This window comes from Myotis nattereri, assembly GCF_964212035.1.
Source record: "Myotis nattereri genome assembly, chromosome: 2".
In the NCBI taxonomy this organism is placed as follows: Eukaryota; Metazoa; Chordata; class Mammalia; order Chiroptera; family Vespertilionidae; genus Myotis; species Myotis nattereri.
In genome coordinates, this window is record NC_138076.1 from 195456055 (window position 1) to 195470401 (window position 14347).

General features: G+C 43.5%; 1 protein-coding gene across 2 annotated transcripts in view; it reads left to right on the forward strand.

Moving 5' to 3' along the window:
* Nucleotides 1–14347, forward strand: part of ANO2 (anoctamin 2) — a gene marked incomplete at both ends in the record, with an annotated part of 294774 nt that overhangs the window by 218055 nt on the left and 62372 nt on the right. For both annotated transcript variants that reach the window (XM_081084448.1, XM_081084447.1), the window contains 2 exons: nt 2859–2936; nt 9194–9389. In XM_081084448.1, the coding sequence (XP_080940574.1) occupies nt 2859–2936; nt 9194–9389 (274 nt within the window). The remainder of the gene's footprint in view (nt 1–2858; nt 2937–9193; nt 9390–14347) is intronic.

Consider the following 14347-nt stretch of genomic DNA (forward strand, 5'->3'; position numbering starts at 1 on the left):
CTTTACCAGTAACTGGGGGAGCTTGGAGGGCAGTTAGTAATGTTTGTGTTTCGCTCAGCCTCTTGTGTTTGGATAGTGTCTCAATGTGTGAAGTAGAAGCTATAACTTTCAGGAAAAAAGGGGCTCATCAATGTTAACATGAGAGGAGGTGATTTCTCAATAAACACTAGAACATCTGTGTCAAAATGAATATTTTTCTTTAAGATAGTTGCTCTGAGAGGGAAACCAAGTCAATTGCTCTTTAGATACATCTCTTTCTTATGCCAAATAGTAATGCCACCTTCCTTGCCAGGGTTAGCATTGAAATCCTTTTCCTTGTTTCTGCCGTGGTCTCTGAGCTCCTTCTGGGCAGGGCTGAGCCTTCTCCTCACTGTGTCCTCAGTATCCAGCACAGAGCCTGGCCCTCCAAGGTGCTCAGACCATGCTGTCCAAAACTCATTCTCCAGGACAGAGTTTTCACTGCAGGGTAGAGGCTGTTCCAAAGACATCTCACCCCCTTGGTCCCTGGCCTGAAGAAGGTAGACATCCTCTTGGCATGAAACCTTAACCAAAGCCATCGCAGGTGCCTGACTCCTCCACGGGTTTATTAGTCATCCTCTACAGTTGTTCTTATTTATTGGAACTCATTTCATCATGGGCCATATTTCCCGATCCTCTGCTCATACTTCCCTTTCCCCCATTTCTTCCAGGACTGTCCAACTCTTCCCTGAGGGCCATTTTCAAACCGGTCTCACCCTGCTGTTTCTCACCCCTTCCTCTCATCTCAGGGACCAAATACGGGTTTTTCTGCCTCTCCCTCCTCTGTTGCTCATTCACAAAGCCCCCTTATGGAGCAACTGATAACATGGAGCCTATGAACTGGAGTTCTCTCCTTACTACTCACCACTGATATTTCAGAACACATCTGGTTTGCTGGGTTTTAAGGCAGAATGTCTTATCTCTAGGCCAGAGAGAAGAAAAAAGAGTCAAAAAATCATCAAAACCCTCATTGTAATGAGGGAGACACCAGGGAGAGCCCGGTGATGCACCCCCTTATTTTCTTTGCAGAATCCCTAACCCTAACCCATCTTCAGTTTCCCTTGTCAAAATCTTAAAGGAAAATATCACAGGTGTGATTAAAACAAAGTATTATACTGAAGCAAACAGAAAGAAGTGCTACTCCCTTTTGATGTTTGGCCTAATTTAGAAGCATATGAATGAGTATTGTTGCAGTCTGAACGGAAACAGATTTATATGCTCTCATTCATTCAGATTGGTCACAACCTGTAGTTCCCTTGTTCTCAATTGTGTGATGGAAAGTCTGTTGGGCTAGGAGTTTAGAGACCTGATTTTATCACCAGGTCTAAGAAAAACTGAGTATCCCTTGTTTCCATCATCTGTAAATGAAAGTGCTAATTATTAAATGACTTCAGCCTTAACACTCATTTCTACTCCCACTTATTAAGCCAGCTCAACCCTGTGCTCAGCTCCAGACATGCAGTAAGAAAGACACATCATTTCTTTCCTCGAGTGCCCCAAAGGCTCATGTCCAAGATAATTCCCTCTCCCACACTGGCAAATGCTCCCTGAAGCTTTTGGTATGTGTGTGCCACTTCTGTCTTCTTATACTGCAAGCCCCCAGGGGCAGTGGCATATCCATGTTCTTCTGTCTCCCACCATTCCTGGCACCAAGTTCTGCACATAGTAGACACACAAGGGTTTTTAGAAAGATATCTCCTAGGCCAAGGCTCTTCACCTACAGTACAAGCTTTCAAAGGCTAGATGGCACTGTTGCTAGAGCCAAATCAGGTGTATTCTGAAGTAGTGGCGAGGAGGAAAGAGAGACTAGAGGAGGGGGCCCTGTAACATTCACTGGCTGAGCTTGATTTAGATGCATTGCAGAAATGCAGGGCTCTGACCTTACCAGCGTAACATGCTTTGCCATTTTCATGGCATCTTTATGAACATGGCTTCAAAGAGTCTTCACAACAACCCTGTATCAATTTTAACTCTGTACGAGAGCTGCAGCTCAGAGAAAACAAGTGCTTGGACTAAACTTACATGACAATTGATTGACAGAGATTTTTATCTTCATACATACCTTGTTGGCCTCACCAGACCACCTGAGGGTCTTTAGAGTATGCTGAAAGACTGGTCAGCTGTACACGTGTCCCAGAGAGCAGCCCCTGGGTGTACTGGACCCAAGCTGAGGGGGAAAGGTAGAGTTCTCAGCCAGACTGATTGCTTAGCCTGTACCTAGAAATGTCTGCATTTGGGACAAGCAGAGAACACAGTCATTTTTTGAGTAAACAAATGATAACACATGCAGGTTCTTTGAAAAGCAAAAATTGTGGGTAATTTGTACACTGAATGGGATCTACGGTTGATGTTTTATTTAAAGAATGATCTATTTTAAGATGTTGCCCTGTGGTTGGGTTGTATATGCCATTTGTCCATTGCTTTAACATGTTCACATGTTTCTCATTAAAACAAAACAAACAAAATCATCCTGTGTGGTAGGCAAGACGGGTGTTGTGGCTGTGCCCATTTTACAATGCAGAAATAGGGGGTAAGAAAAGTTAGGAAACATTTCAGGATCACACAGCTGAGAAGTGGTTGAACACTTTAAAACTTCAGCCAAGAATTAGGCTGAGCTCATATCATGTCCTCTTTTCACCATAGTTTTTCTAGGCTATCTAGAAATCACAAAAATTAGGAGAGCTGTTGTTAATATGGGAGGTAAGACATCAGCAACTAGAAAAATATCTATATTAGAATGATGAATGATTAATGATGTGCAAATGCATGCAAAATTAAAGGAAAATTATTATCTGTTATTTGTGCCTTCTGATTGTCCCTCCTCTCCTGTTTCTCCCCAGGATGATGATGAAGATAAGCTGACCTGGAAAGATCGCTTCCCAGGTTACCTGATAAATGTTGTCTCCATCTTGTTCATGGTAATTTCCTTGAGGGAACACCTGCCTATGACTTATGCTTGTTAGATCCTGTTAAGTGAATGCTGTGGGTGTGTTGTTCTGTAATGCTCTGGGAATCATGAGGGGCTAATAAAGATGAAGCCACAGTCCCTGTATAGAAGGACAGGATCTTATCTGACAGCAAGGCCATTATTGGTATCAGCCACTTGAAGAAGGGAAGGTGATTTTCTCACACAGAAAACCAGACCTGGAAGGGGTCAGTTGACCTTCTGTGACTCTTGAAGGAGTTTCAGTCTTCTCAGAAAGAAGAGGGTAGAAAGGGGTTCTACCTTCCCAGCCTTGACCACGGATGTTTGAAGTTGGAACTTCCAGGGAGTAGGTCATGAGATGGTACCTTCACATTGGGATATAGACCAAGACCTCAAAAGAAGTAATCAGGTAAGATGGCTACAGAATTGTGGCAGCCTGTTTAGGCTGTGGGCGAACTCTCTCTGATGGTTTGTGGAATAGAACAGAGTCTGGGAGCCACAGGAGACAGCCAGCCTAGGCTTTCTAAGCTGATTTTTCCATTTCCCTGCAGTTGCTATGTTTATTTCTCTGTGTTCTCCCTGAGAGTTTGAGAGAGCCTTTTTGAGAGACCCAGGTGGTCTCAGCTGTGTCAGGGAAGGTAGGGAAGGGGTCTATGATTCACATTTGAGTCAAAGTGGTAGCAGGTTGGTCTTGGCAGCCAGGATAAGTGAGCCAACAGTAACTGAAGCAATAAGATCTTAGGAGATTTGTAATATCCCATCTTGCTGAAAAGAATAAAAGGTAAAACTCAGAGGACTGAGCACAAGCCACTAAAACATCTGCCCCCTCTTTATAGGTAGAATCCTTCTAGTATTCAAGACTAGAGCTTCCATTTTACAGAGGAGAGGTGTATCCTGACAGCATTTCTAAGCAGGATTATACATTCGTTCTGGGGAGGGAGAGAGGGTTTGAGAGATTGCTTATCCTAAAAATAAGTGGGACTATAATGATTTTCTGGACCTATTTACCACAGGTAACTGATCCTGGCCCAAGGTTATTATTGTCATTATTATTGCATCCTGACCACTGAGGACAGGAACCATGTCCTAGTCTCAGAAATTTAAAAAGTGAAGGAAGGATCTAATTCAACCACTTGTTTCGCAAATGAACTGCAGAGGTGATGTGTGTCTTGCCAGAACTTAGAAGTCTACATTTGTTATCTTCCCATTGTTTAACAAGAGCAAGGCATGTAGAATTTATTCAACAACATGTGGTGAATTGCAATGTGTTAAGCTGGAATGATAGAAAGTTTAATTTAGCACTTCAAAGCCTCCCACAATATGCATCTTGTTGTCAGAGATTATTCATTCATTCAAGAAATACTTAATGGGTGCCAACTATGTGCTTGACGCTATTCTTAGGCAGTGGGGATAGAGCAGAAAATAAAACAAAATAATCCCTCCCTCAAAGAGTTTATAGATAACAAATATATGCATAAATAAGAAAATAGATAAGTAAAATACCTCTACCCCCCAGTAGTGATAGGTTAAGATATTTGTAACATCCCATTGTGCTGAAACTAACCCCCCAAAATATTGGATAAATATACTTTTCAATCCTTTTAAAAAAATATTTTTAAATTTATTTCAGAGAGGAAGGGAGAGAGATAAAAACATCGATGATGAGAAAAAAACCATTGATTGGCTGTCTCCTGCATGCCCCCTCACTGGGGATCAAGCCCTCAACCCCAGTGCCCTGGGTAGGAATCAAACTGTGACCTCCTGGTTTATAGGTCGACACTCAGTCACTAAGCCACAGCAGCCAGGCCTGCTTTTCAATCTTCTCAAAGCCTTAAAGGTCTGACAGGATAGTGAGGCTAAACGCTAAGGGAAAATGGGAGATGCTTTTTACTAGTACCTTGAGGATATTTTCCCATTTGGCCAACAGCTTTAGTTTTGGTGGTTTTATGGGGCAAGGAGGTTTGAAAGCAGGGGGAATGGCTGGCTCAAAATTGAAATTCTAACAGGAGGTACTCACCAAATTAAATTAGAACTTCAAAGGGCTACATTCTCAGAGTAAAGATGATAGAACTAAACGTACCTCATTCCCCCCACTTATGGAACTGCAGAGAAAATTGTGTTCTAAGGAGAACAGGGAGAAAAAGGAAAACAAACCCTTGTCCCTGAGATGTGGCCATGGGCAATCCCCATTGTGGATTCACAGCTTGGTTCATCATACGTGAGGACCAGGGCATTACCCTAGAACACTGTGTGGAGCATGGGGTCAAGGGGTCAGGGGGTGTTTATAAAAGAGTGCTTTGTTATGAAATTTGGGCAACAAACTGGAGTATCAAATATCATTCCCTCCTCTGTCCCCTGTGACTGAACCTTGGCAAAAGATTTCAGGACCAGGGCCATGAGGACGTTTTTAGGGATGCCAGTCTGCCAAATCAGCTGGGGATGTTTTTCATAGGATGACAAGAGCCAAGAAAATGTCACATGCTGTGTCCATCTTCCCACCGTGATAGAGGCAGCATGGATGAAGATAAATTTTCTCTTTCTTTTCTCACCCAGTATGTTGAGTTAAGTTTCTTTTCTTTTTGAATTAACCCTCTTCTAAATTTCAATTTACAGGACAGGGGATTATCAGAGGCAATGTCCTTCCTTCCTCTAGAACTAGGAGCGTGAGCGCTCCTGCCATGCCCAAGACAATCATTTACTTATACTCATACATTGGGAACCAGCCATCAGAAACCTTCCTCCATTGCCTGGATTATTGCAATGACCTCCTAATTGATCTCGCTGCCTTTATACTGTCCCTCTACTGATCTTTGTAAAATCTGGATCTGATAATGTCACTCGTCTGCTAAAAACTCTCTAAAGTCTTCATATTTCATGAGATGTAGATTCTTATACTAAAGGGCTGGCCCTCCTCCTCTCCACCATTCATCTTCCACTCCAACTCTCTCTTTACTCAATTGGGTCCTTGCTGAAATGTCACCTTCCCACCGAGGCCCTTCCTGACCACCCTATTTTAAGTTGCAATCTTTCCCTATACCCCTGTTCTGCTTTATTTGTTTCCATAGTATTTATCACAACAGATATACTATGTATTTTACCTATTTATTAGGTTACTAGAGGCCTGGCGCATGAAATTCGTGCATGGGTAGGGTCCCTAGGCCTGGCCAGCAATCAGGGCCAATCGGGGCCTTCCAGCTGCCGGCCAGGGCCTCCCTTCCCCAGTTGCTACCTGCTGGCTGTGGCCTCCCTTTGTTCTGTGCTGCCCCCTGATGGTCAGCGCACATCATAGTGAGTAATTGGTCTCCCATTGAACTCCCGTGGGGACAATTTGCATATTAGGCTTTTATATATATAGATAGCCTATTTTTCCCCATTAGAAGATCAATGCCCAAGAAATTTTTATCTTTGTTCATCATTATATCCTGGACACCTAAAAATGGTAACTGACCCATAGTAGGTACTCAAAACATCTTTTATGAATGACTGAATGAGAAAATAAGTGAATTAAGAAGATTCCAGAGATAAACTTATTATGTCAGTGAGAAAGTCATTAATGTGTATATTTTTAAAAATTGAGTTACTATTACATGCCATGGCCTAGACTGGCACTCTCCTACTAGTTGCTTCTCCCAGAGGTAGCTTCTGCCTGTGATTTTCTATTTGCTCCTCCTTATTCTTTCTTTCAAGCCTTTCCCATAGAAAATGGTCTCAAGGCTGCTTCTGTGAAGTTTCCTCTAACTAATCCCCCTGTTCTCTGCTCAGAGCATACCAGAAAGTCAGGAACTAAGGCCTGTGACTCTGTCCAGCTGCTACTAGGCTCAACAGTTGTTATGTGTGCAATGGTTTTCTCAACTTCACTTCAGAATGAAGTCCTAGAGCGTCGGGATCTATTCCCCTTTCTGTCTCTCTTAGAATGTCAAATAGGGCTGTAGACTCAATAGCCTGGCTTCCATTGCAATTTGGCTCTGCCCAGAAGTATATTATGGGATTAAAACACCAAAAGCAACAGGGACCATGATAATGTGACCATGTGCACAGGATCAGCAAATCTTTACCAAACAGGGAGGCACAGAATGCAGCACAAGACCAATCCCTGCTTTTGGCTTAGTTGGGGAGACTGCTCACAAACATGAAATATTCCCAGCACAGTGGTTTGCATAATAAGTGGTTGGAAAATATTTACTGAATTTAATAAAAAAAATCAATAATGCAGCCAAAGTGGTGAAAATAGTACTGGATTTAGTGCCAGAGTGCATGGATTCTAATGTCAGAATGGGACATTAGTGCTATTATAAGGATTAGTGCTAGTGAAGATATGCATTGAATAAGGACATAGAGTGGATACAAATGGATCAGCTGTTGATGATGATATCATCATTAGTGTATCAGCTCTACCATGTACTCTCCAGACCTTGGATCAATCACACTGCTGTTTCTTGGACCCTTATATGTGAGATAAAAAGCTAAACATGAATGAGCCCTAAATGCTAACATTTTTTTCATTCCTATCATGATCCAGGACAGTAGGGTAGTAGTCCTTGCCTTTTGACCTTGAGAAAATCACTTTCCACGTCTGTTTCCTGGTCTACTTAATGGTCATGGGCCTGGGCTGGTGCTCTCCAAGGTCTTCCAGTTTGAAAACTGAATCTTGAAACACTTGTGGGAAACACTGAAGGAGAGGTTCAAAACCTGATTTCTATTATGGGATGGAAAAATCAAGATCATAGAAGTTAAGATGGCAAAGAACAGCATCAGAGGGCTGGGAGGGACATGTTCGAGGTGGGGCTGGGGGAGTAGGGAAGGTGGGAAGAGGGGATTTCTCAAGTAAGGAGAGCAGTGCCTCTGGAACTTAAATAGGAATCTTGTTAAAATGCAGACAGAGTTAGGTCTGGAGTTGTGCTTGAGATCCTTCATGTTTATCAACTTTCCAGCTGATGGAGCAGGTCCCAGGGATCACACTCTGTATAGCCAGGAGGAGTGTTCTTCCTTCCCCAGTTTAGCAGCTGGGCCTCTTAGAGAAGAAGAATCGAAGTTGATTTTCTGCCCAGTTGTTTCTCCATGCACCACCCTCAAGACTGCCAAGAAAAGGATGTTTTTGCCATTGTTTTTCCCCCAAATCCAACCCCAAATACTCTCTCTCTCTCTCTCTCCCTCCCTCCCTCCCTCCCTCCCTCCCTCCCTCCCTCCCTCCCTCCCTCCCTCCCTCTCTCTCTTTCTTTCTCTCTCTCCAATGCCCTGGCTGCCCCTGCCTCATTATTACTTCCACCATGGACCTTCACTGCAAAAGTGATTCTGGGGAAAAAGAATCTCACACCATGTTTTCCAGGCCCTTACTGTCTGGCAGTGATAATCCCAGAGGAACGGGAAGTGAAAATGTCTACATTGTTGGAGAGCGGTGATGTCACATCCAGGTTTTCCCTCTTACATGGTAGTCATTCCTCCCTAGACCTGGAGGCTGGGGTTGCTGCTACTCCTACCGCTAGCCTACCTCCGAAGAGGGGTCTCCCACAGAGTGACTTTCCCATCTAACCTCTCCTCCACTCATACATACACACACACACACACATCCTCCCTTTACTCAGAGAACACTGCATCCTCTCCGCTTAGGGGAGGCTCTTTTTCACACTATGGCCCACAGGGCAAGCACTGATATTTGTAAAGCACATGGGAATAAACAGCTGAGGCTGCCACCAGCACACTCCAGGCTTTAGCACTCCCAGGTACCCCCCAGAAATCTGAAGACATCCATAACTCAGACACATCTACTAGTAAAACCCATTCCTCATTTGTTGCACACCAGAGTGTCATTCACACAGCTTGCAAAGCACTGCCCAAGCTTGAGCCCCGCCCCCTCCTTTTTTAGGGAGAGAATGTACAATCCAGGACAGATTATTCTTCTCAGAGGGAACCTGCTCTTTTCTCTCTCCATGTTTTCTATTTAGCCCTCCATAACCAGTGCTCTCTACTAAAAGGAATCACATTATGTGTATTGTACACACCATTGTTAATTCTTTGTGTGTATTATGGGCCATTTGGAAACTGATAAAAATGGAAGATACTCTCTCCTGAAAAATGCATCTGTACTTAGAATTTGCATGAGAATTTAGGGAGTTTGCTGTTCCCTGTTTCCCACCAATGGACTCCAGATTAAAAATTCCTGGTTTAGCCAATAATACTGTTGGCTGAGCAAATGATAAGTGCTCAATAATTGTCTGCGCATGTGTGAAGTTCCCTGTTTTTCCTCTACAGATTGCCCTGACCTTCTCCATTGTCTTTGCGGTCATTGTGTATCGTATCACAACTGCAGCTGCTCTGTCTCTCAACAAGGACACACGCTCCAATGTCCGGGTGACAGTGACAGCGACGGCGGTCATCATCAACCTTGTGGTCATCCTCATCCTGGATGAGATCTACGGTGCAGTGGCCAAGTGGCTCACCGAAATCGGTACTGTGCCACCGCGTCGCATGTTTGCCCCAGCCCCGCTGAAACGTGGTCATTCAGTGTGTGCAACATTGTTGGTGGTAATGACCCAGCATGAGAAAAGGAACAAGAACAAGATGCTCTGTATAGAGCATTTTAATTGGAGAAATGAGGAAATACAGTGCTCATGTCCTGGTAGGGCCTACCAAGGGCACCCCTCAGGCAGAAACCCTTCCTGCAGCAATTTTTTTTTTAAAAAAAATATTGTTATTGATTTCAGAGAGGAAAGGAGAGGGAGAAAGAGATAGAAACATCAATGATGAGAGAGAATCATTGATTGGCTGCCACCTGCATGTCCCTCACTGGCAATCGAGCCCACAACCCGGGCATGTGCCCTTGACTGGCATCTAAGCAGGGACCCTTCGGTCTGCAGGCCAATGCTCTATCCACTGAGCCAAACTGGCTAGGGTCCTGCAGCAATTTTGATCAATCCTTCTCCTGCCCAGATTGACTCCCTCACCATCCCCTAAGAATAAGCCATCGGTTTATTCTTCTTAGCCTAACTTAGAAGCAAGATGGGTTCAACACTTCCTGTTAAAAATATCAGAGTTTTAGCTCTCCTCCTTTTCCCAGCAGCATTTATAAATTTGAGAAAGCCTCTTGATACTTGAGCCCAAGAGGGTCTTATCTCTCCCCATATTGTCAGAGGCCCCAGAAAATCCACACATTCCCTGTACGCTGAGCAGACTTCAAAGAGTCATATCAGACTTCCCAAGCTTCGAGCCAGTGAGAAAAATGCAGTGGCCTCAATATTCAGACGTGTCATTTGAGCTGCAACCTGCTGTTGCTGCACACCACTCTTTGGCATTTGTGCTTATGAGATGGGGGAGGGCTGAGAGCCCAGACCCTTTCCTCATTGGATTTATTCTGGGTGGCCTGGATGCACCCCCTTAGCTTTGTTGAATCCAGGGACTAGGAGTCTTGCCCCCTTATTAACCGCTGGGCAGTTGAATTAATAATATATGTCTTTAATTCACTGACCAGTTAGAAGCTAGACACTCAATAGGATAACCCCCTCTTAAGAGAGCCTCCCCTGGAGGGCCAGAGGATTCCGGAAAGGCCTCCCTGATTCCAGTTACTCATTCCGAGCCTCTCCCCGGCTGGACCCCTATTTACTGGGCATTTACCTCTGGTTTCTATGTGGACATAGGCATTTACCATCTAGAGTGGCAGTCCTGCTCTCTTCGGGCTTGTACATAATTGCAAGTGTTATCTATATGCCTTCATAAACTTCTTGAGACAGTAGGCAGAGCATTTACTTCCGTGTATTTAGTGGTATTCAGGATCCTATGGAAGCACTTAGGAGGACCACCCAATACTCCTGAGGGCTTGAGGATGCTTCGGAGGTAAAGGCATCAGCTGGAGATCTCAGAGATAAGTGGTGGTCAGACAGGCTCATGAGGGAGGGGCAGCGGGGAGTGGGCAGGAGGAGACACAGTTCCTGGCAGAGGAAACAGAATGAGAAATCCGGCACAGAAGAGGGAACTCAGATCCCTCGGGGTCAAGAAAGGCATGCAGAGAAGGGCATGTACCTGGGCTTACATGAAGAGTAGGGTGGGGTGGCAGAATTTTGATGGGCCTAAATGCCAGGGAGCCGAAGGAGCAGAATTTGCCATATGGAAGAAAGAAGAAAGGAAGCATTTCTAGGATATCAGATGAGCCCAGAATGGTGGTTGCTCTCAGGTCCTTGGCATGCCCAAGGACTCAGGACAGTAGGAACTGGGCCCAGAAAGTTGATGATAACCTTTTTCAGGGGGCTGAAAAACCTCAAATGCCAAGCTAAGGACCCTGCTTGTTTTCATAGACAATGGAAATATGTTTGTAAGCGTTCACGGGGCATCTAATGAAAAGTACCCATTGTCCTGGCCTGAGTGCTAAACCAGTTAAGAAATAAAGCACAGGCAGGTATAGACATAGCCAGGGTATTGCCTTTACAGCTGAAAAAGGCTACACCAGAGGAAGCATCTTAGCAGGAGAATCGAACAGGCTTCCTAATACTGGGTTCCAGACAGATTTACCTTTCCGGTGGTGGTAACAGTGGACAGGGCAGCCCAGCAAGTCTTAGGACCTGGGTGTTGGTGGTGGTGGTGGGGTGTGATGGGGGGGACAGAAGAACACTTGCTGCCTACAGGCCCTTTGCTCCCCAAGGGAAGGGCAGAAGAGTGGGTAGGCAAGGAGTGCCAGTGTCACCTTCCGGACTGACCACTGAGATGAGCTATTTCTCCTGTCAGCCAAGATAAGAAATGAGTGAGATGGGGGAGATAAGTAGAGCACTGCAACTGATCCCACTCCCTCCACATGGAAGAAACACCAGCACTGGAGAGAAGTGTCGCCTCAATAACTCCTGACTCAATAGCTCCCAACACGACTGAGGATGTTTTGAAGGGTGTGATATGATGGGAGCTGTATGTTTGCAGAATTACGTGGTCAGGGATATAGGGTGTGAGAGGAGAGAAAGGCTAGAAGGTCTGGTATAAAGGAGATTACTTAGTGTAGAGGAAGGAAGTGGGGAAGAGAGGAACAGAAAATGAGTAATGTAGAAATGTCTTCCTGCTTCTATTTGCATTACTTTATTTCACTTTTCTTGCACAGCTCCAGAGAGTGGTAAAGAAAGAACATAAACAGAGGGGTGGACAATGAAAAATATTAGCACATATTTAGTGAGTGTACAGGCTGGGAAAATTCTCTTTGCATTGGGGCACAGAGTAGTTTCCATAGTGTGAAGCTCCATCCACTGCTTTTAATAGCACTCTCCCAACCCAAAAGTTTAGGCCCCTCCAGGCTGCTAACCCAACACCCAGTCCTCCATAAGAAAGTGTGTGCACTGGAAAGGAGATGAAATTTTAGCAAGCATATTTTGTTCTTTGTGATAGTAATACTCATAAATTGTTTTTAAACTAAAAAAATATATTCTGTATCCCCTTCCATCTTCACAAAAACAATGTGTGGTCAGCAAGGCAAGTATTAAATCCTCATTATTTGGAGGTTCAAACTCAGATTCTACCTCTAAAATGCAAATGTGTTTTCTGCCGTTTTTATTTTTATTTTATTTTAATTTCTTTATTGATTAAGGTATTACATATGTGTCCTTATCCCCCCCTTACCCCCCATGCCCGCCACTCATGCCCTCACCCCCCCTGTTGTCTGTGTCCATTGGTTAGGCTTATATACATGCATACAAGTCCTTTGGTTAATCTCTCCCCCTTGCCCCCATCCTCCCCTACCTTCCCTCTGAGGTTTGACGGTCTGATAGATGCTTCTCTGTCTCTGGAGCTGTTTTTGTTCATCAGTTTATGTTGTTCATTATATTCCATAAATGAGTGAGATCATGTGGTATTTATCGTTCTCTGACTGGCTTATTTCACTTAGCATAATGCCCTCCAGTTCCATCCATGCTGTTGCAAATGGTAAGAACTCCTTTTTTACCACAGGATAGTATTCCATTGTGTAGATGTACCACAGTTTTTTAATCCACTTATCTGCTGATGGGCTGTTTTCAAATCTGAGCTACAGTGAATTGTGCTGCTATGAACATAGGGGTGCATATATCCTTTCTAATTGGTGTCTTGAGTTTCTTGTGATATATTCCCAGAAGTGGGATCACTGGGTCAAATGCGAGTTCAATTTTTAATTTTTTGAGGAACTCCATACTGTTCTCCACAGTGGCTGCACCAGTCTGCATTCTCACCAGCAGTGCATGAAGGTTCCTTTTTCTCCACATCCTCACCAGCACTTGTCATTTGTTGATTTGTTGATGATAGCCATTCTGACAGATGTGAGATGGTACCTCACTGTTGTTTTGATTTGCATCTCTCAGATGATTAGTGACTTTGAGCATGTTTTCATATGTCTCTTGGCCTTCCTTCCATCTTCTTTTAAAAAGTATCTATTTAGGTCCGTTGCCCATTTTTTGATTGTATTGTTTATTTTCCTTTTGTTGAGTTGTATAAGTTCCTTGTAAATGTTGGAGATTAAACGCTTATCATTGATAACATTGGCAAATATGTTCTCCCATGCAGTGGGCTTTCTTGTTGTTTTGTTGATGGTTTCTTTTGCTGTGCAAAAGCTTTCTATTTTGATGTAGTCCCATTTGTTTATTTTCTCTTTAGTTTCCATTGCCCTAGGAGCAGTATCAGTGAAGAAATTGCTTCGGCATATGTCTTAGATTTTGCTGCCTGTGGATTCCTCTAGTATTTTTATGGTTACCATCACACCAAAAAAATTAAGATACCTAGGAATAAACTTAACTAAGGAGGTAAAAGACCTGAACTCAGAAAACTACAGGACACTGAAAAAAAGAGATAGAGGAAGACATAAACAGATGGAAGAACATACCATGTTCATGGATTGGTAGAATCAGCATCATCAAAATGTCCATACTACCCAAAGCAATCTATAGATTCAATGCACTCCTCATTAAAATACCAACAGCATATTTCACAGACCTAGAACGAACATTCCAAAAATTCATCTGGAATAAAAAAAAGACCCCGAATAGATGCAGCAATCCTGAGAAAGAAGAACAAACTAGGTGGGATCTCAATACCAGATATCAAACTGTATTACAAAGCCACTATTCTCAAAACAGCCTGGTATTGGCACAAGAACAGACATATAGATCAATGGAATAGAATAGAGAACCCAGAAATTGACCCAAACCACTCTGCTCAACTAATATTTGACAAAGGAGGCATAAACATACAATGGAGTCAAGACAGTCCCTTCAATAAATGGTGTTGGGAAAATTGGACAGATAACATGCAAAAAAATGAAACTAGACCACCAACTTACATCATACACAGAAATAAACTCAAAATGGATAAAGAACTTAAACATAAGATGGGAAACCATAAAAATTTTAGTTTTCTGCTGTTTTTAATGTAAGCTTCTTACTGTCCGGATTGAAGTGGTGTGCTGGGTCT